The 22993-nt window shown below is 40.7% G+C and overlaps 1 protein-coding gene across 5 annotated transcripts in view; it reads left to right on the plus strand.

Moving 5' to 3' along the window:
- Pxk (PX domain containing serine/threonine kinase like) overlaps positions 1-22993 on the plus strand; it is an 82238-nt gene that overhangs the window by 24313 nt on the left and 34932 nt on the right. For 4 of the 5 annotated variants that reach the window (XM_048356036.1, XM_048356035.1, XM_048356038.1 and 1 more), the window contains exons 2-4: positions 9074-9124; positions 11372-11419; positions 19036-19222. In XM_048356036.1, coding sequence (XP_048211993.1) covers positions 9074-9124; positions 11372-11419; positions 19036-19222 — 286 coding nt within the window. Of the gene's footprint in view, positions 1-9073; positions 9125-11371; positions 11420-19035; positions 19223-22993 lie in introns of those variants that run through there. The other variant, XM_048356037.1, reaches the window with a different exon arrangement.

The raw sequence follows: 22993 nt of genomic DNA on the forward strand, positions 1-22993 counted from the left end.
CAAAGGGACAATGCTCTGGCCCTGAGTTTAAGCCTTCGTGCTAGCACATGAGCCCATGTGCGCGCTCATGCCCGCGTACACACACACACACACACACACACACACGCGTGCGCACACACACACACACACACACAAAGAATGGAGTACAGAATGTCCTTCTAGTCAGACTGTACCTTTTTTTTTTCGTTCTTGCCAGTCCTGAGGCTTGAACTCGGCCTGGGCACTGTCCCTGAGCTTCTTTTGCTCAAAGCTAGCACTCTGCCACTTGAGCCACAGCACCACTTCCAGCTTTTTCTGTGTATGTGGTACTGAGGAATTGAACCCAGGGCTTCATGCTTGCTTGGCAAGCACTCTACCAATAAGCCACATTCCCAGCCCTGCACCTTTTTTTTTTTTTTGGCCAGTCCTGGGCCTTGGACTCAGGGCCTGAGCACTGTCCCTGGCTTCTTCCCGCTCAAGGCTAGCACTCTGCCACTTGAGCCACAGCGCCGCTTCTGGCCGTTTTCTGTATATGTGGTGCTGGGGAATCGAACCTAGGGCCTCGTGTATCCGAGGCAGGCACTCTTGCCACTAGGCTATATCCCCAGCCCCTGCACCTTTTTTTTTTTATAGACAGGATCTTCTTTTGTAGCCCAGACGGGCCTGGAACTTGCTGATCCTCTGACAGAAGGATCCCAAGTGGTGGGATTCTAGTTCAGCTACACCATAGTTGTACAGACCACACCTTTTTGGGTCAGTTATATCCCCAGCAGGAGAAGAACTCAAGCTGTGGAATGTAGAAGGTACTTGATCTATGTTTATAATTGTTAGGGACATCTTTGTAGACCACGTGTGTAAACTTATGTAAAGCAAGTAAGTATGTAAAGTATGTAAAGCAAGCCAGTGAATGCTTATGTAACATGGCTGCCCAGCATACAGCCGGAATTTAAAAAACTAATATTTTTGATAAATGAAGCCACAGACACTCTAAGTGGGTTTTTTTTTTTTTTGAGACTTAACATTTCCCCTTCGTTGAGAGACCCACAAAATATCTTATGTGTAATTGTTTGGAATTACTCAACTATATATGTCAATTTAGGTCTCTACTATTAAAATGTAGAAGACTAGAAAATTTGCACTGTAACAACACAAAGAAGGGGAAATCTTCAAAGCAAAAGGACTGATAGCCCCAACTTCCCAAATGTAAGACTGTAAGATGTTTTTAGCTTTTTGACTTTGTGTATTGAGAAAAAATGGATTAGTATATTGCTTAAGATATTTGCCAACTACACAAATCAGTCATGAAAAAAATGATTTTTTTTTTTTGGCCAATCCTGGGGCTTGAACTCAGGACCTAGGCACTGTCCCTGAGTGTCTTTGTGCTCTACCACTTGAGCCACAGCACCACTTCCAGCTTTTTCTGTGTATGTCGTACTGAAGAATCTAACCCAGGCCTTCATGCAAGCTAGGCAAGCACTGGACCACTAAGCCACATTCCCAGCCCATGAAATATGTATTTTATAATTCCATCGGAAACCAGCAAAGCAGGGTCCTAGGTACATGGTTGACTCATTCATAATAACTGAGTAGATATTGGATTCTTTTTTAAGTTTTTCTGTTTTAGGAGACAGGGTCTTATCATGTAGCCTTGGCTGCCCTCAAGTTTGCAATCCTTCATCCCCAGCCTTTCAGGTACTAGGATTATAGGTGTGAACCACCACACCTGGCTTTTGAGAGGATGTTGATGTACCGTCCTTAGTATATTTGAAAGGAAGCAGAAATTTCTGGTTATGTGAATTTCATCAGCCTTTGCTAAGTAAACAGAATGGATAATGAATGATAGTGTAATAAAGTCAGTTTCTAAATCCATAACAGGCTAGCAGTGCTTCTTTGGCTTAGTTTTCTAAGTAATCTATTTAGTTATTTCAGTGGAATCAGTTAATCCAGTGGAATTAATTCAGCAGACAGGATTTGTCTAGTACTATGCTGTTAAGTATTGAGTAAATGACTATGAGGAATGGCTATATCATACCATCCAAAGTTAATGAAAATTCTGAGCATGTTACCATTCTTTATATGATATAATCCATAGCTTTGCTACAATTTCTGTGTGCTTGTGCAGGAGACTGAACTAGGTCTGTTACCTGTGAAGGCTATAGAGCTTCCATTTCCTAGGTTTCTTTTTCTTGAGATTCTGCCTCAATAGGTCTGTTGTAAGGCCTGGGAATTCTCCCCAGCCCCTTACCCCATGCTGGAGTGGAACACAGGCCCTTTGTACATATTAGGCAAGTACTCTAACCTTAAGTTTGGGCCTTGTAGCTCCCCCCCCCCCTTTTAGACAGTTTCACTAAGTTGTCCAGACTGGTGTCCAGTTTGTAATCTTTTCTCATCTCCGTGCTAGGGTTACAAGTACCACTCATGGCTCTTGTTTATTATTTTTTTAATTAAGCTTTTTTTGTTTGAGATAATTGTAGGTTCACATGCAGTTATAAGAAATAATGCAGAGAGATTGTATATACTGTTTGCTCAGTTTCCTCAAAAGTAACATTTTGCAAACTATAGTACAGTATCATAACCAGGACACTGACATGATTGTGATCAAGACTGAAAACACTTCTATCAGTACAAACATCCCTCACTTTTCCTTCTGTAGCCACGCCTACTTCTCTCCCCCCCTCCCCCACCCCTCTTACAGCATTTACTCCTGGCAACCACTCCCCTGTTCTCCATCTTTATAACTTTGTTCTTTCAAAAATGTTATATAAATGCAGTCATCCAATATGTAGCCTCTTGGGATTGACTTTTATTTTATTTTTTGGTGCTAATCCTGGGCTAGAACTCAGGGCCTGGCCACTGTTTCTGAACTCTTTCTGTTCAAGGCTAGTGCTCTACCACTTGAGCCACAGCTCCACTTCTGGCTGTTTTGTTGTTTTTTGGGTTTTTTTTTTTTGTGTGCTTAATTGGAGATAAGAGTCTCATAAAATTTCTTGCCTAGGTTGGCTTCAAACCTTGATCCTCAGATCTCAGCCTCCTGAGTAACTAAGGCTAAAAGCATGAGTCACTAGTGCTCAGCTGAGATTGAGTTTTTTCACCCAACCTAATTCTTTTGCAGTTGATCCAAGTGATGTGCACCAAATTATATTCCTTATTTTTTTTTTAAATTCAAAACAGTATCCCATGGTGTGGATAGAGCTGAATTTAACCTTCTACCCAATTGAAAGACATCTCTTGTCTTTTTTCCATTTGTGGGCTATTAGTAACAAAGCTGCTTTGAGTATTCACCAACAACTTTTTTTTTTGCATGAATATAAGTTTATATTTCTTTTGGATAAATGTTCAGGAGTACAGTTGCTGAGATTTATAGTAGTTGCATTTTTGAAAAACTGTTAAGCCAGATGTGGTGGCTCATGCCTATAATCCCAGACACTCAGGAAGTGGAGACTGGGAAGATTGTAGTTTGAGACCAGCCTAAGTGGAGTTATCAAGAACCCATTTCGATCAATAAGCCAGGTGTGGTGACATGTACTTGTGATCCAGCTAAGATGGAGGCATAAATAGGAGGATTGTCATCAGAGGCCAGTCATAGGCAAAAACATGAGATCCTATCTGAAAAATAACTAAAGCAAAAAAAGTACTGAGGGTATGGATCAAGTGGCAGAGTTACTTGCCTAACAAGCACAAGGCTCTGAGTTGAAAATCTGAGCACCCCCAAAGAAAAAAGGAACTTCTAAACTGTTTCAGAGTGGCTGTATCATTTTACATCCCCATCAGATGTAAGAATGATCAGATTCTCTGTCCTAGCTAGCATTTGGTGTTATTGCTTCTCTTTGTTTCAGCCAGCTTAATGGGTATATAATGAAATCTCATTTGGACTTCAATTTACATTTCCCTGGTCACTGGTAATGTGGAACAAATTTCATGTGCTCATTTGCCATCTGTATATCCTCTTCAGTGAAATGTCTGCCTCTGACTTTTGTCCATTTTCTAAACAGGCTTTTCTCCTTTTAATTGTTGAGCTTGTTTTTTCATAGAACAAACATTCTGTGTGGGGTGTAGAATGGTGTGTGGTGGTAGTGGTGGTGGTGGTGGTGGTGGTGGTGGTGGTGATGGTGATGGTGATGGTGGTGTGTGTGTGTGTGTGTGTGTTGGTCCTGGGTCTTGAACTAAGGGCCTGAGCACTGATCCTGAGTTTTATTGTTCAAGGCTAACACTCTACCACTTGAGCCACAGCACCACTTCTGGATTTTTGGTGGTTAACTGGAGATAAGAGTTTCCTGGATGTTCTTGGCCAGGCTGGCTTCAAACCACAATAATCAGATCGCAGCCTCCTAAGCAGCTAGGACTACTGCTATAAGCCACCAGCACTTGGCAGAACAAAATGTTTTAAACTTTAATCTTTATGTAGAACTGGATTTCTTTAATCAGTGTATAAGTTTTCAACATAGAAGTGCTATGACTTTACATCTATTTTTTCAGAGTAATTCTATGACTTTGTACTTTTATTTCAGTGTCTAGTGTTCCTTTCTAGTACTATGTGGGTATACAACTGATATTTGTATGCCTGTAGCTCACTATGAAACCAAGACTGGCCTGGACTTCCAATTATCCTGCCTTAGTTTCCTTGAATACTGGAATTAGAGGCATCAGCATCCCCAGTTTGAATTCAGTTTTTTTTGTATTTATAGTCAACTTAGCTATTTTATATTGAACAGATTGTGGTATTTCATGTTTTTTTTAGGAAATCGTCCTCAAAACCTTGAGGTTGGTTAATTTCTTCATGACATACCTCTATCCTATTGCTATCTCTAGTCTGAATGAAATTCAGTTTCATTCCTGATAATGTAATTATTTGTTGTGTGCCAGCACCAAGACTTAAATTCAGGTAGGTCCTTAACTCTCTCACTGGTTTTTCAGCTCAAAGCTGGTGTTTTTGATTCAGCTCCAGTTCATTTTTTTTTCTTTTGCTTGCTAATTGGAGACAGAATCTGGAGGCATTTCTTACATGGCTGGTTTCAAATCTCAATTTTCAGATCTCAGCCTCTGGAGTAGCTAGAATTACAGACATGAGCTGCAAAGTGTGAGCCATCCCCTAGAATTCTTGTCTTATCTCTTTCTACTTTGTCAACTAAGCTTAAGGTTGTTGGTGTGTGTGTGTGTGTGTGTGTGTGTGTGTGTGTGTGTGTGTGTGTGTGTGTGTGTGTGTGTGTGCCTATGCGGGCATGTGGTCTGGTCTTGGGACTTGATACTGAGGGTTGGAACTCTGTCCCTGAGCTTTTATGCTCAAAGCTAGTGTTCTTTACCACTTGAGTCACAGCTTTACTTTCAGCTTTGTTGTTGTTGTTGTTGTTTTGTAGTTAATCGGAGAAAAGAGTCTCATGGACTTTTCCTGCATGGGCTGGCTTCCAGTCATGATCCTCAGTTCTCAGCCTCCTGAGTAGCATTACAGGCATAAGCCACCTGCGCCTAGCTGTTTGGTGTGGTTTTTTTTTTTTTAATCTTTGTGGGAGGGTCTTTCTTACCTTTTCAAAGAATTGTCTCCCCCTATCCTATGGTCTTTTCAATGAATCAGCTGGGGGGCTGGAATTTTAACTCAGTAGTAGTACACTTGCTTAGCATCAGAAAACAATTTTTACAAATCCCCCCCAAAAAACCCCAAAACAATTTTTCATTGTATTGTTTTCTACTTTTAATTTTATTAATTTCTGTTCTTATTTGTGTTTGTTTCTTTCCTGGTGCTTGCTTCATGTTTATTATGTTCTTTTAGGCACCTGACGTATCTTAGATCATTGATTTGGTACTTTTCCTTTTTCTTGTATAAGCACGAGCATTTAAAATTTCAGGACTGGAAGTGAGGCCTCAGTGGCAGATCACCACCAGCTGTGAACTAAAGAGCTGAGCTAAAGCTCAAGGCCCTTGAGTTCAAGCAGGAATACTGGCATGCATGTGCGTGCACGCAACACACACACACACACACACACACACACACACACACGACTAAGCATCTAAATTTCCCTCTAATGCCAGGCACTGGTGGCTCATGCCTTTAATCCTAGCCACTCAGAAGGCTGAGATAATAGTATCACGGTTCAAAGCTTGCCAGGGCAGGAAAGTCCTCCTGAGACTCTAACTTCAATAACCACTCAAAAACTGGAAGTAGAGCTGTAGCGCAAAATGGTAGAGGGCTAGCCTTGAACAAAAGAGCTCAGAGGCAGTGCCCAAGACCCTGAATTCAAACCCTACGACCAAATAAATAAATAAATTTCCCTCCAAGAACTACTTTAGGGGTATCTCACAGGTTTTATATGGTAGATTTTCTGGTAGAGAAGGGAAAGTTTCCTTTACTCTGATATCATTCCCAGCCAGGTTTTAAGTCAAAACTGACAAAGGCAGATTAACAAGGAAAAGCATGCTAACTTTATTCAGTCAAGATTTTACAAGGCAAGCACTCTATCACTAGGCCATATTCCCAGCCACTCAGTCAAGATTTTATGAGTCTTCAGAAATTAAGATCTAGCCAGACACTGGTGGTTTATACCTACCTATAGCTACTCAGGAAGCTGAGATCTGAGGATTTTGGATCAAAGCCACCCCAGCTTGGAAAGTGAAGGAGACTCTTCTCTCTAGCCAGCCACCAAAGAGCTAGAAGTAGAACTGTGACCTAAGTGGTATAGAGCACCAGTTCTTGAGTAAAAAAATCATAAGGGACAGTACTTAGGCTCTCAGTTCAAGCCCCGTTACTGGCACCAAAAAAAGAAAAGAAAGAAATTAAGATTACAACTGTTGGAAAGCTGCCTGCTTTTATGCTTAATTTCAGTGAAATAAAATCACATTTAGAAATGTGATTGTTAAAAGGTTGCATGGGAAACCTGTAAGACTTGTCTGTTCGGATTCTTCTTGGCTTCTCTGTAAGCAGGACCATTTCACTTGGTTTTTTTGAGATACTATCTCACTATGTAGTCCAGGTTGGCCTTGATCTCTTCATGGTCCTGCCTCAGCCTCCTAAGTGCTAGAGTTCCATCTGCTCCACAGCCAGGGCTCTTTCTGAAATGACCCTACTACAAACAAGGTACATCAGAGAATTTCTTTATGGCCACATAGAAAGAAGGAAGAAGGGTGGTCTAGTTGTATTTTTAGTTTTAATATGGGGGCCAGGGATTCCAGTTCCTTGGAGAAGATAAATTCTAGTTTCTATGTCCTACTTTGAGGGAAGAAGGACAGCAAGGAAAAAAGACGGTGAGCAGGAAAAGGTCAAGGTATTTAGCATGCCAAGGCACCAAATACTTTTTTTTTTTTCAGTACAATGGTTTTTTTTGTTTGTTTGTTTGTTTTGTTTTGCAGTACTGGAGCTTGCTGGCTTCACCACTTGGGCCATATCCCAGCCTATCTTGCTTCAGTTATTATTGTTTTTTGAATAGTCTTGTGCTTTTTTGCCAAGGACAGCTTGGATTGCAATCCTATTTAAACTTTCCATATAGCTGGGATGACAGGAATGTTTGACCATGTCCAGTTTTATTGGTTGAGGTGGAGGCTTGCTAACTTTTTTGCTTAGGCTGCCTACAAACCATGATCTTCCTGATCTTTGCCTCTAACTAGCTGGGTTTATAAGCATGAGACACCATGAATGACCTCTCCCCCCCTTGCTATATCCTCTTTGACCCATGTGTACTTACATATATGTATATATATTTATTTTTATTATTATTATTTTGCTAGTCCTGGGCTTGGACTCAGGACCTGAGCACTGTCCCTGGCTTTTTTTTTTTGCTCAAGGCTAGCACCCTGCCACTTGAGCCACAGCACCACTTCTGGCCGTTTTCTATATATGTGGTGCTGGGGAATCGAACCCAAGGCTTCATGTATACGAGGCAAACACTCTTGCCACTAGGCCATATTCCCAGCCCTTACTTATATTTTTGATATGGGGTTTAAACTCAAACTCTTGAACTTGATGGTCTACCCCTTGAACCAAACCTCAGCTCTGCTTTACATTTTTTAAATTGTTATTATAAAGGTGATGTACAGAGAGGTTACAGTCACATAAGTCAGGTAATGAGTACATTTCTTTTTGGACATTGTCACCCCTTCCTTTGCTCTCTCCTAGTTTTTCCTTCCCATTCCCACCCATAGGTTATATAGTTCATTTTCAACATATGCTTCTGTCTTTATATAATATTAGTCACTCTGTCTCTGGTAAGGGTTGAGTGTTCCTTGTCAAAAGTGCTTGATGCTGGAAGATTGAGTTAGCCAGATATGGAATATTGGCATAGACTTTACCACCCACTGAATGTCTCTAACCTGAAACTCTGAAGTATTCTAAAATCTGAACATTTCTGTCCTTCCTCTCATTGTTAGGGTTCAAAGTCTTATACATACTATGCTGGACAAGTACCATTGAACATTCCCAGACCAAAACTCTGAACCTTTTTTTTTTTTTGCCAGTCCTGGGGTTTGAACTCAGGGCCTGGGCTCTGTCCCTGAGCCTTTCTGTGCTCAAGGCTAGCACTGCCACTTGAGGCACAGCGCTACTCCCAGCCTTTTCTGAGTAGTTTATTGGAGATAAGAGTGTCATGGATTTTCCTGCCCATGCTGACTTTAAATTGAAATCCTCAGATCTTGGCCTCCTGAGTAGCTAGAATTACAGGTATGAGCCACTGGTGCCTGGCTTTTCTTTTTCTTTCTTTTTTAACATAGTGGCTCATGTGTAGCTCAGACCTGCCTAATATTCAGTATGTAGGTCAGGCTGGTGTTGAATTTGAGATACTCCTGCCTCTGCCTCTTGAATGCTTATACGTGTATACTACCATGCCTAGATAAATCTGAAAGCTTTGGAACATGGTGTTGTGCTCCAATATCTAAACAGATATTGGTGAAGTTCAGATTTTCTGATTACAGATCTTCAATAGTTTTCTTTGCTTTTAGGTTGACTTTTGTCTGACATTTTTATATTACCCCCTCCCCATTTTCTTCTGGTGACACCAGCTGATTCCAGTACCTTGTGTATTCTAAGCAAGTTACCACTGAGCTACCTCTCTAGCCTGCTTATTTTGAGTCTGTGATTTTACAACAAGTGTTTTCTCCCCTTCTCCACTTTTAGGAATACATCATTCGGGTGCAAAGAGGAATTTCTGTAGAAAACAGCTGGCAGGTAAGCACTTATTTGTCCGTTGGAAAAGTATTTGATCCAGGTGGGATTATGCAAGCTTGTACTACTAGTGCTAGGGTGACTAAGGTAGGGTGAGCATGAGTTCAAGTTATTATGGGCTTCGTAATGAGTTCCAGGACAGCCTGGGTTTATAAGATGAGATCCTGTCCTGAAAAAACAGAAGAGAATTAGAGGCATGGCTTAGTTGGTTGACTGTTAGCCAGTGAGCTAAAGGGTCAGGCACCAAATTTGAGTTCTGGTCTTGGACCAAAAAAAAAAAAAAGAAAGGGGGCTGGGGATATGGCCTAGTGGCAAGAGTGCTTGCCTCGTATACATGAGGCCCTGGGTTCGATTCCCCAGCACCACATATATAGAAAACGGCCAGAGGTGGCGCTGTGGCTCAAGTGGCAGAGTACTAGCCTTGAGCAAAAGGAAGTCAGGGACAGTGCTCAGGCCCTGAGTCCAAGGCCCAGGACTGGCCAAAAAAAAAAAAAAAAAGAAAGAAAAAAGAGCAGGAGGGAGAAAGGAGACAGGAGGCGAGGGGAGAAGGGAAGGGGAAAGAGAATAGTCTGGGGTATAGAGTGAGATCTTATCCCCCACCCAAAAATATGAGCCGGGGGGTGGGGTGTGAAACCAAGAGGAAACACTTATTAGGGAGACAGGTGCTTGAACTTGGGACTAAAACCCTTAGACCCTGCACCAGTGGTTTATGCAACAGTGGGTCATGCCTATAAATCCTAACTATTCAAGAGACTGAGTGCTGAGGATCAAGGTTCAAAGCCAGCCTGGGCAGGAAAGTATGTTAGAACCTTATCTCCAGTCAACCACCAAAAAGTCAGAAGTGAAGCTTCGACTCTAGTGGTAAAGCACTAGCCTTGAGCAAAAAAGCTCAGGGCCAATTCCCAGATCCTGACTTCAAGCTCCAGGACCAGCACAAAAAGCACAGAAAAAACCTAATTTAGGATATCTAAAAATCTAGAAAAATCAGAAACTTCATATACTATAAATCATACTTCTTTCAACTATAAGCCTGTAGCTTTAAGACAAGTATTATAAGGTATTACATTCTGTTCCCATATGTGTAGGGTTAACACCGTACACAAGAATTATCAAGAAGAGTATCTGGGAATTTGTTTTCCAGTTCCCTCTAAAATAATAGGAAACTTGTAGTCATGGTTTAGCTGGATGAGGTCAGAGTTCAGCCTCGCAGGTAGAAAGATGAGACTGTGTTCTGGATGCTGTACAGTTGTGGACACTGCATTTTATGGTTGTCCAAGTTGTGGACAAGTGATTGTGTTAGCACCTCCATTGTCCCTGAGGGAGGATCATGTTGGGATCCCAGGCTCTGCTTTCCTCAGTGCTGACGAGAGAGACAGGGAGACAGGGAGGGAGACAGTGAGAGACTTAAACTTCTTTGGCAGATCTAGAGTTCCTTCCCCTCCCTTTTGCATCCCTGTTGGCTGAATTTTATATAGAGCTTATTTCTTTGGTAGCAGTCATTGTATTTGCTATTCTACTGCCAAGCATTAGAAATCTGAGGCTTCTTAACAAAAAAAAAGAAATAGATTTTTGAATCCAGCCCTAGATCGGAATGAGATTCTTGGTGGGTGGTTTCTTAGTGGTCTTCAAGCTATTCTGCACATGAACATTTAGGAGCCACTAGTGAAGACTGAAGTCAAACTATTCAAAAGCAAAATAATCTTCTTTACCAGAGCTGGTCGAGTTGGACCGTGTCTAATCAATGGCATCAACACAACTGAAGAATGCACACAGTCTGCCAAGAAGGGGAGCCTAAGAAACCAGGGCAAAGTGTAGCACCCCTTCCTAGAGGTGCAGTTCAGTCTCCAGGACAGTAGGCTTTCCACTAGCGAGAGGCTGATGCAGCGCAAGATGAATTGCCCTCAAACGATCTTCCTTATGCTTTAGTTCTAAGCTCAACAAAATTTTTCTTAAAATCCTAATTTACCTTTCCAGGTACCCAGGTAAAAAGATATTTGAAAGGCTATTTATCCTGAAAATAATTTACTGTTGCTGTTTAAATCTCCTGTTGGTATCTGGTGACTTTGGCTGGCAATGACAAGTTTTCTGTGCTCAGCCAACTTTTGGGAAACTTCTTTCTGTTTTCTTACTCTTTCAAGTTAAATTCAAGGAAGTCCACTTAACAGAAGTATCTCAGTGCCAGAGAGTCAGTAAAGAAGTAGAAAAGGATGTCTTTGCTAAATCCAGACAGCATTGTTTTGTCTCTTACAGATTGTTAGAAGATACAGTGACTTTGATTTACTGAACAACAACTTACAGGTAAGTGTTTCAGAAGTCCAAGGACACACAATGGCTGCTTAGCATATCTGAGAAATTGGTTGGAAATAGCATGTTGGTTTGTCGCTGTAAGAACATAGCTGGATGCAATGATTCAAGCTTGTGATTCTAGCTGTGGGGGAGGTGAAGATGGGGAGATTGTGGTTCAGCCCAGGCCCCCCCACCAAAAAAAAGTGGAACTCCATCTCAACCAATGGCTGTGTGGTGTGGTAAGTCCCTGTCATTTCAGTGATACAGGGAAGCACGAAGAGGATTGATGTCCAGGCTGGGCTGGGCATTAAGAAAGACCCTCTCTTGAAAATAACCCACATAAAAATGGCTGGGAGTGGCGCCTGAGTGTAGAGCCTCATGGTGGAGTACCTTCCTGAGCGCAAGGCCCTCAGCTCAATCCCCAGTACTACAAGAAAAGAAATCAAAGGAAAAAGGAACCAACAAAAATAAATGAGATAATCAATGTAAAGTGAGAAAAGGTTGTTTTTTGTTTTGCTTTGTTTTCTGGTCACTTGTGGGGCTTGAACTCAGGGCTTGGGTGCTGTCACAGCTCTACTTCTGGTTCTGGTGGTTAATTGGAGAAAAGAATCTCACAGACTTTCCTAGTTTCAAACTGCAAGCCTCAGATCTCAGCTTCCTGAGTAGCCCTAGCTACTCAGGCATGACCCACCTACCAGCGCCCAGTGAAAGGTTTGTTTTGCCTCACAGTTTTGGACATCAGTCCATGGTCAGTTGACACTGTTACTTTGGCCTGCAGCAAAGTAACTTCATGGTAGGAGTGTGTGTCAGAACAAAACCATTACACAGGGCCAAGAAGCAAAAGAGAGAAAAGAGATGTGGGGTCCTACCGTCTCCTTCAAGGGCATACCCTCAATGGCCTAAACACTTTATACTAGGTACTAACTCTTAAAGCATCCACTATCTCCCAGTGGTACCACCTCGAAGACCAAGCCTTTAACATTCGGTGGGACTTTGGGTCCAAACTACAGAAAGTGGCAATATCAAGGAGTAAGACATTAACCAATTTCCCTGGCAAAGGAGGTCAATTCATACTTTGAACAGATGATGTGTGGCTCTAAAAATACACTTTTGGGAACAAAACATGATTTATAATTGCTGGTCATCTTTCATCTGAGTGCTTTTTTGTCAGACTATATCCTTACCAGTCATAGTGCTGATGTGTTGTCTCTTTGTCACAGGTTAGGACTGACTTCATGGGTGGTTAGAGTTGTCTAGAAGGTAGAGCTGGAGGTCTTGGACCTCGAACTGCGCTGTGTTGTGAACACTGGTGGTGAACACTAAACAATAACAGAGACTCAGCCTTTTCTGTTTAATCAATTTCTAAGTCCCTGTGATTTAAATGTTGTAACTCCATGGCCGTGATGGAAAGAAGGATGAGCTACAGAGGTGTTGCCTAGAAACACACCAGACCTGGTAATGGTTGAAGGGTCCTAGAGTAACTTTGACACCATCCAAAGCCCTGGAAATACCAACACTGTTTCCCCATGGCCAAGTGGTCCTCATAGTTCATGGATTACTGAAAACCATTGGGCTGTGTCACCTCAGGTTTGAATGGTAACAGAAATTTCTTTCAACCTCAGCCAAATGGCTGAGCTGATGACCAGTTCAGTGAGGAAGTTAAGGATTGCTCCTTTCATTTGATAGATAAGCTAGTTATTGCCATGGATTCTAAGTGACCTCTGATGCTGTCCACAAAGGTCAGGAGGACTGCTGCTTGGGAGGGAACATATGCTTTGTTGATCCAACTTGGAAAATAGCTTTGGTAGAGCTTGAATGTTATAAAACTCATTGCTGAAAGCATGAAGACTTTATTTCTTTCTCAGAGTTATCTCAAGAATCTGAAGCTTTTGGTGTGTGCCTATCTATGTATGCCAGTCCTGGGGCTTGAACTCAGGACCTGGGTGTTTTCCCTGAGCTTTTGTTCTCAAGATTTGTACTCTTCTACTTTAAACCTTTTCTCCTGAGCTGGCTTTGAACCACAATCCTCAGATCTCAGCCAACTAAGTAGCTAGAATTATAGGCACGAGACATCGACACTCAGCTAAATTGGCAGCTTTGTGTTTGTTTTTGTTTTGCTTTTCCAGTCCTGGGGCTTGAACTCAGGGCCTGGGCACAGTCTCTGAGCTGCTTTTGCTCAAGGCTAGCACTCTACCACTAGAGCCACAGCACCACTTCCAGCATTTTCTGTTTATGTGGTACTGTGGAATCGAACCCAGGGTTACATGCATGCTAGGCAAGCACTCTACCAGTAAGCCACATTCCCAGCCCCTAAATTGGCAGCTTTTTATGTGACTTTTCTGTTATGTATTTGATACACGTTATTTTTTCTTTGTCCTCTCTCTCTCTTTTATGCTGGGTATGGATTCTACCATGGAGGTATATCCTCAGCTCCTATCTTTAAAATTTTAGTATGCTCAGTTTAAATATTTAGACTATTGGCAGAGATCAAATTCTTTTTATTGACATACTTGATTTGATTTGTTTCACTTACAGATTTGTGTGTGTGTGTGTGTGTGTGTGTGTGTGCGCGCTCACGAGCGCGCTCAGGCGTATATACATGCCAGTTGTAGGGCTTTAACTCAGGGCCTGGGTACTGTCCTTGAGCCTCTTTGTGCTCAAGGCTAGTGCTCTATCACTTGAGCCACAGCATCACTTCTGACTTTTTCTCAGTGGTTCATTGGAGATAAGAGTCTCACAGACTTTCCTGCCCAGTTTGGCTCTGAACCATGATCTTCAGATCTCAGCCTCCCAAGTCACTAGGATTATAGGCATGAGCCACTGGTGTCTGGCTTCACTTATGGATTTTAGTAACACATTCTTTGTACTTAAACAAAAGCTAGGCATGTAATGACTTTGTAGAGATTTATTTCAATAGCAGATTTTTACCTTCATATGTTTCCATGCAGTGGCCCACTCGATATTTTTACAGTGCTGGGAGCATTGGGGAGTTAACATTGTACCTACTGTATGTTTCTACCTCTATTCACAAATGAACTTTTTTTTCCAGGACTAAAGAAAGGAGGAAGGGTTCTATCTCCTATTTATTCTTACTTTGGAGATAGAAAGCTGAATCTCCATGGCTATTATAGAAAACAATTTTATTTTTGCTTCAGTGTGGTTTTCCTTTTTAAAATGAGCACTTGTAGTGTGCATCTTATTTCAAATGCAAATAGCCACATGAATTGATGTTGGCTTGTGTTGGGCAGAATATGGCCAGACATCATTTCAGTGGGAGGTTTTTCTTAATCCAAGTAAACAAACAGAAAAAGTACATACTGCTTTTTTGGCAACAAAAGAATTTCAAAACAACCTCCATAAGACAGAAACAGAAGGCTTCAAAACCACAGAATGGAACTGACCATGATTTTCAATGTCCAATTACTTTTTACAGATAAATGAGTTTCTTATGAAGAAAGAAATATAATACATGTATGGAGTCCAATATGATATACCTCAGTGATAGTAACAACAGAATATAAAATTACATGTGATATATTTACATGAAATATTTAGGGGAAAAAATGATTGGAAGGAATATGCCAAAATGATAACAGTAGTGAGGCAGGATTATGGCTATGTGTTGTTCCATACTTCTCAAACAAGCTCACATAAGCTGAATGAATACAAAAATAAAAAATGGCTTTGTTTTCTAAAATTTGCAAAGTGAGAATATGACATTGTAACAACAACAACAAAATCACTATCTTATTTTAAATAAATGCAACATCAAATTAACCACTCAAGGAAACAGTATGCTATAAATATACTGAGGGAAGACTAGGGGAAGAACTCTTGCTAATATTGAGACCTTGAGCCTGTTTTCCCTTGTAGGTTTCACTTTCCTCATCTGAAATGAAGGGGTTGAACCAGGTAACTTTGAGGTCTCTTAAAGCACAGATATGTGATTCAAATTTTATTGCCATTCTTGACCTTGGCAAGCCTTTGCTGTACACGGTGGGGGGAGGGGCATGGGACACATAAAGGATGTGTTGACTGCTAAGAACTCCCTAGAACTCCTGACTGCAGTATTATTAAATACAATTTACAGATCATTAAGATTTGATGATGGAAGGGAATAAAGAGAGATGAATAGTTCATGTATTGAAAGTTTTCCTCCAGACAAAAATTAGTATTCTTCGCTGGGTGTTGGTGGCTCACAGCTGTAATCCTAGCTACTCAGGAAGCTGAGATCTGAAGATCACAGTTCCAAGCTAGCCTCGGAAGGAAAGTCTGTGAGACTCTTAACTCCAGTTAACCATTGGAAAACCAGAAGTGGAGCTATGGCTCAAAGTGGTGGAGTGCTAGCCTTGAGGAAAGACAAGTTCAGGGACAACACTGAAGCCCTAAATTCAAGCTTCATGACTGAAATAACAACAACAACAAAGCAACCTAGTTTTTTGGAGCCAAAATATAGTTTTTCCTGTAATTTAGAAATTTCTACAAGCTTGTATAAGTTAGATTATGGGCCTCAGGCCTCACTTTGGGGATCATCCCCTTTACTATGTCACTCTGCAGTTGATATGAATGGACTTCAGAGCACTTCTTTGCTGGTTTTCTCTTTCTCTTTTCTTCTAAAAGGAACTCAAGAAGGGACACCAAGGGATGCATTAAAAGAGAAAGTGAGATGATAAAATGCCCTGCCTCTAAGTCTTGATGTGGAGGTGTCTAGGAAATCAGTGGCTTAGTGACTTAAACTTTCTATGTGCTAGCATTCTTCCCCTCCTTCTTTTTTTTTTTTTTTTTTTTAATGCCAGTCCTGGAGCTTGAATTCAGGCCCTAGGTGCTGCCCCTGAGCTTCTTTGCTCAAAGCTAGTGATCTACCACTTGAGCTGCAGCTTCACTTCCAGCTTTTTGGTGGTTAAGTAGAGGTAAGAATCTCATAGACTTTTCTTGCCTGGCTTTGAACCCTGGTCCTCAGATCTCAGCCTCCTGAGTAGCTAGGATTTCTGGTGTGAGCCACTAGTACCTATTTCCCGTTCTTCTAATTAGTCATTGAAATTGGAAATTTTATATTACATGACTGACAAACAAATTCTAGGAGAAATCTAAAAGAGAAAATAAATGACTTCTTAATACTCTTTTTGCCAGTCTTGGGGCTTGAACTTAGGGCCTGGGCACTGTTCCTGAGCTTCTTTTGCTCAAGGCTAGCAGTCTACCACTTGAACCACAGCACCACTTCCAGCTTTTTCTGTTTATGTGGTGCTGAGGAATCAAACCCAGGGCTTCATGTATACGAGGCAAGCACTCTACCACTAGGTCATATCCCTGGTCCTCACCTTGAATTAAAAATAGCCAAAATATTGGAGTCTGAATGAATGATGTTGGATGTGACCCCATTTGGAGGTAATGTGGGATTCAAGTGGCACTTCTGAGGCCTGTACAGGCAAAGAATTGGTATAGGTCAATGGTAATTTAAGTCTTTGCTACATAATCAGTTTGATAGGCAAAAGGGATTTTCTTTTTTAATTGAAAAAGAGTAACAAAGGAGCATTGCAAACATTTTATGGTAGAACACAAAGATTAGCCTATTCTCAGAGGTAGCTATTCTCAAGCACATATTTTAGGCCAATATAAGCATATCCAAGGGCTAGGAATATGGCCTAGTAATAGAGTGCTTGCCTCATATACATGAAGCCCTGGGTTCAATTCCTCAGCACCACATATATAGACAAGGGCAGAAGTAGCGCTGTGGCACAAGTGGTAGAGTGCTAGTCTTGAGCAAAAAGAAGCCAGGGACAGCGCTCAGGCCCTGAGTCCAAGCCCCAGACCTGGCAAAAAAACAAAACAAAGCAAAACAACCAGTGCTTGCCTCATAGGCATATGTCCTTAGATTAGATTATATTCTGCAATCTTGTTAAATAATTATAAAATATGACCTCTGTGTTGTGTTTTGGATTATATATTACCCTTGTTATAATACTTTATGTCCCTGAACAAAAATAAAATGAAATGATTGTCTTGGATAGCTACCTTTATACATCCTTCATTAGTAAACATTTAGCTAATACAGAAACTGCAATTAGGTAAAAAGTAATTGTATACATGAGGAAAATGACTTGAAATTTAAATGTTTTATGTAGCATTGGGTTATGCTATGATGCTGGAGAAATAGGCAATTTAGAATTATTAGCCAGCCTTGTGGTCTTGTTCAGGGTTAATTTCAAGGTCTTTCTCTGGCTGCATCATTGTTTGAAAAATACACAGTGGAACAGTTTAACTTCAGTTTGTCCCCTTGAGTGGGTTTGATTACTTCCTTTTCCGAATTCAAGATGACCTTCTTTAGACCTTACCCTGATCAATACACATGCTACTTGGACTGCTCTCTAAGCAGTAGTGTCAAATAACACTTCTCTTTGAAAATGACTTTGCTTGCAAAATTAAAGTGCCAATCTGATGCTTTGTATTTAAAGTTTAAAAAATACACTCAGAAAGCCTTAAGTGGCCTACGAAATGGTCATGTATTAAGCACCTGCATTTACTTTTCCTTCCTTGCAAACCACTGTAAACAATAGCAAATTGACTTTATACACAAACACACACTCTCTGTATCTATCTCTCTCCCTCTCTGTCTCTCTTCCTCCTTGCCCAACCCTTCAAGGACAAACTCAATAATACAGTAGAAAAATATAGTAAAATATTTTAAACTGAAAAACCCATAGATGAGAGCCTATAATTAAGCAGATTTAGGGAAACAGATTTCTAGTAAGGGTAGCATATAATCTCATTAGATTGGAGTTCCAATTTACATCACAGGACCATTAAGAGATTCAGTAGTTGTTACAAATATTTATCTAAAGTAAACATGGAATAGCTAAACTTATGTAATGGTACTGTGAAGATGGAGACAGAATGTGTGTAGGTTAAAGTCAGAATTGTGAAAGAGAACTTGATCCTCGTCTTCCATAGATAGTGGAAAATTTACCAATACTGCCTGAAAGTGACAACTCAATTAATAACAATGTGAGTGTTCTCTAGTGCCAAAAGATCAGTTGAAAGGATTGAATGGGGCTGTCCCTGGGAAGTGGAAAATGGATTTGTCACCTGGAGGTGGGAACTGCTGGGGGATGAATATCATGGTGCTGACAGTAATGATGTTTTAAAAATTTTTGTATTGTTATTATAAAGGTGATGTACAGAGGGGTTACTGTTCCTTTAGCTTTTTTGTTTAAGGCTGTCACTATACCACTTGAGCCACACCTCCACTTCTTTAAAAAAAAAGTTTACTGGAGATAAGAATCTCTCCAATTTGTCTGCCCAGGCTGGCTTTGAACTTATGTCCTCAGTTCTCAGCCTCCTGAGTTGCTAGGATAATGGACATGAGCCACTAGTGCCTGGCCTTCATATATAACTTTTGTAAAAATCAAATTAAACCAAGTTTGAGAGTTACTGCACTTTTTATAGGATTTTTATCAATTCTAAAATGTACAGGTTTTTTTCCCCACATTTTATAATATCACCAAAATTAGTATACATGTTAAAATCTATGTTGTTTCAAATTTCCTGAGCTATGACAGTTCAGAGTTGTGATATCAAGTCTTATTTGTGGATAAAATAAATATAACCTTTTAATTTATTTATTTTTAAAGATTGCAGGACTAAGTCTACCTCTTCCTCCCAAAAAATTGATTGGGAACATGGATCGTGAATTCATAGCTGAGAGGCAGAAAGGTCTTCAGAATTATCTCAACGTTATCACCACAAATCATATCTTGTCTAACTGTGAGCTGGTTAAGAAGTTTTTAGATCCAAACAACTATTCCGCAAACTACACTGGTAAGCATAAAGGATCTATGAGCTATGATATTTTGGGCCACTGGACTTAGCAGGAGATAAATATATGGAGAAAGCTAGCATGTTTATTTATGAAGATTTACTTGGTTGTAACTTGCTGTGAATTTATGAGGGGCATAAATTATTTTTAGTGTTTGTAATGTCTTCACAGATAGTTAAGGGATCACTTTTAGCACATATTTAGTCTTTAATCCTTCTGTCAGAACAGAGAGCACATAATCCACATGTTCACAGTAATTTCAATTTCTTTTGTATTTGGATTTTTTTGTAGTTACAGTGTACAGGGTATCTGATTTTTTCCAGAAACCCAATAGTGATTCGGAAGGGTCTTTTCTGTGTTTTCCTGTTTGCTCCTGGGGACACTCATAGAGGACAGCTCTCTTCTACATCTTCCTCCATCATGATGTTACCAGGGATCTGAAATGGAAATGGCTTTTGTTCCAATAATAATTATACAAAAAGACCAGCATCAATAACTTAATGCCAGCAGAATAGCTTGATGTCAGCAGAAGGACGAAGTAAATATTTAATGAACTCTGCTGTGGCCTTGAAGATACCAATAGAAACTGCCATAGAATTGAACCAATAAATAGAATGCAGTTGATTGGTTAAAACTTAGATATGCTCAGAGGCTTTGTAAATGGAAATCTGGATATGTTAATTTTATTGCTAAGAAAATAGATATTGTCAGATAATTAGGTCTTTAAAACATTGTTATTGTACTGGTGGCTCATCCCCATAACCCTAGCCATTCAAGAGACTGAGATTTGGAATCATGGTTCAAAGCCAACCTAGGCAGGAAATGCCATCAGACTCTTTATCAATTAACAACAACAACAAAAAGCTGAAAATGGAGCTGTAGCTCATGTGGTAGAGTGTTTGCCTTGAGCATGAAGCTCAAGAACAGCACTCAGGCCCAGAGTTTAAGCGCCTGGACTGACAAAAAATGAACAACAGCAGCAAAAAATTTCTATTGAAATATTTTAAAGTAGAGGGAGACACTTTTCATTCTCATTTCAAAGAAGAGGAACTAGCGGCCCTCTTCCAAACTTTTCTGCATAGTAGAATCACTTGAGTTATTTAAATTACATCCTGATGTCCAGACTGCCCGTATCCCTTTTAATCAGAATCCCAGCAGGTGAGGTTTGTAGTTGGTGAAGTTCTCCAAGTGATTTCATTACACAGCCAAGTTAAAAAAAAAACATAGTCCTTTTGATGCTTGCTACTCACAATGTTGTTTCAGACCAGCGGCAATGGCATGAAGGAGGACTTGTGGAAAGTACAGAATTCAGGTTCAGTCCCAGACTTGCTGAATCAGGATTTGACTTGAACAGGTCCCCAGGTGACTTGCATACATATTAAAGTATGAGAGGCCTTGCTGTGGAGTGAACTTGCTGTGGAAGTGTAATGCAGACCAAGGAAAATGCCTTTTCAGAATGTAGCAAAGAGAAGGAAAGTTTATTTCAAATTTATGTTTTCTGTAAGTTACAAAATCAGGCATGGAGTTGTTACAAGGATTCCATTCTCCCCCTTTCCCTTTTTATTTTGTTTGATGTTAGAGAAAGTCCTCACAGACAGAACTGAAACTCTCAGGGCAATGTCAGTTCTGGGAGAGTAGCATCTTCTGTGGCTTTCTCCATGCTCCACCCATTACTGTTCCCACAACTGTCAGCAAGTCATCTAGATTAGTTTATCAAGTCAGCCAGACTCAGCCCTGTTCCTATTTGCTTATTTTATTTCCTGAGAGAGTCAGCTGATGTTTTCCTGAAGACAGGCATCCAGATGTAGTGCACGTGTAATGATGCTTTTCACACAACCAGCATCACACATCCGCCACACCATGCACCCACCACTGGGCTGGGGCTACAGGCACAAAACAGATGAGCTTCTTGTTTTCAAGGAGCTCATTGCAGAAGTGCATGGGTTCACTTGAGTCCATAGTTCAAAGGATCTTGAAGCTGTTGTCTCAAGAACTTACCTTGTCATCTTTCAGCTAAGGAAACTACTAAGGTCCTCAAGTTGGGAGTGCCTTAACTAGTGTTGTATATTTGTGTGACTATAGTCTGGTCCGAGATTTTTTTCAAGTTAAAATACTGTGTGGCCCTTGGAAGGTTACCTGATCTTTTTGGTTTGGTTTTCCCTCTACTGTACCTCCTCCATCTGCTGTTACTTGTTCTTGATCTTTTCCTTCCCTGACAGCATGATGGCTGGTTAGGAGTGTAAAGCAGATGTGGATAGGGGTATAAAAAGGCTACTGCTAGGGGCTGGGAGTATGGCCTAGTGTCAAGAGTGCTTGCCTCCTATACATGAAGTCCTGGGTTCAATTTCTTAGCACCACATATATACAAAAAGGCCAGAAGTGGCTCTGTGGCTCAAGTGGCAGAGTGCTAGCCTTGAGCAAAAAGAAGCCAGGGACAGTGCTCAAGCCGAGTCTAAGCCCCAGGACTGCTATCGCCCCCCCCCCCCGCCCCCTCCCCACAAAAAAAAAAAAAAGGCTACTGCTAGTAGAATTTAAATGCTTGTAAGTCCAGCCACCCTGTAGAGGGCAGAATCCTGTAATAATACATGAGAAGTGCTGATTTACTTCCCCCTTTGAATGAAATGTCAAAATTTGTCTTGCCTCTGGCTAACTCACTCAGTGTCAAGAAAGGGTGTTTCAGGCTGCCCTTCCTGCCAGCTCTCCGGAACCATTCCTGAAATGCATAGCGTGGCTGAGGTTCCCAGGGGCATGCCACCGATTTCCCAACTCTGGTTCTTAGAGCAGAGCCACTTCTCCCTTTGAACATGGATACTGTGTCTACCTCTTTTCAGTTTCTAAATGTTTCTTGGTTACCATTTTTGCTTCAGCAAGATTTGAGTTCTGTATTCAAGGGGTGGCCCAAATCAGCAAGGGCTAAGAGTTAAGCTAGGCACTGAAGGCTCACTCCTGTCATCCTAGCTACCCTGGAGGCTGAGATCTGAGGATTGTGATTTGAAGATTGCTGAAGTGGGAAAGTTCATGAGACTTTAAAAAAATCTCCTATTAACTATCAGGAAGTCAAATAGAGCTGTGGCTCAAGTGGTAGTGTCAGCCTTGAGAGAAAAACCTGAAGCAGGCTCTGAGTTCAAGGCTCCCCCTCCCCTACTCCTCACTGCAAAAAAAAAAAAAAAAGAAATAAAAAGTATGCCTATTTAGAAGGCATTTGTAAACAAATTGAGCTTCGTTGTATCATGGAATGTCATTTGTGTGGTACTTGGTCACAAGAACTTCCCCATTTCAGGTGTTTCATTCAGAGTTTACATGGTGAACTCAGAGATAATGCAAAAATCAGGGGGAAAATGGAACCCTGGAAATTAGTTAGTAAATTGATGCTGATAATTTAGGCAGTGTATAATATGCCATGTTTATGGCAGATTGCCTGCTGATCAAATCTCCATGCATCTGATTGACTCTGATTTAACCATCTCTGTGCTATAAAGTTGTATGATAAATATGTGCACTGATTCCTGGTTTGATCAAATTACAGGTAAGGTTCTTAGAGGAGATGGCTTATGTATGTTACAGTTGTGAGAATAGCCTTAGGCATTTAGTCTTTTTTTTTTTCTATGATAGAGAAGATTAAGCTATGTCTGGGTAGAATCCTAAGAACATTAGAATGAGATATCATTTTGTCAGATTCTTTTAACATTATGTCTTTTCTTATTTTAAATCAATTAAATGTTCTGAGTGAGACAACTCATTGCCTATGATCTTTTACAGAAAAGTTTGTTGGG

Source organism: Perognathus longimembris, chromosome 10 (genome assembly GCF_023159225.1).
Source record: "Perognathus longimembris pacificus isolate PPM17 chromosome 10, ASM2315922v1, whole genome shotgun sequence".
In the NCBI taxonomy this organism is placed as follows: Eukaryota; Metazoa; Chordata; class Mammalia; order Rodentia; family Heteromyidae; genus Perognathus; species Perognathus longimembris.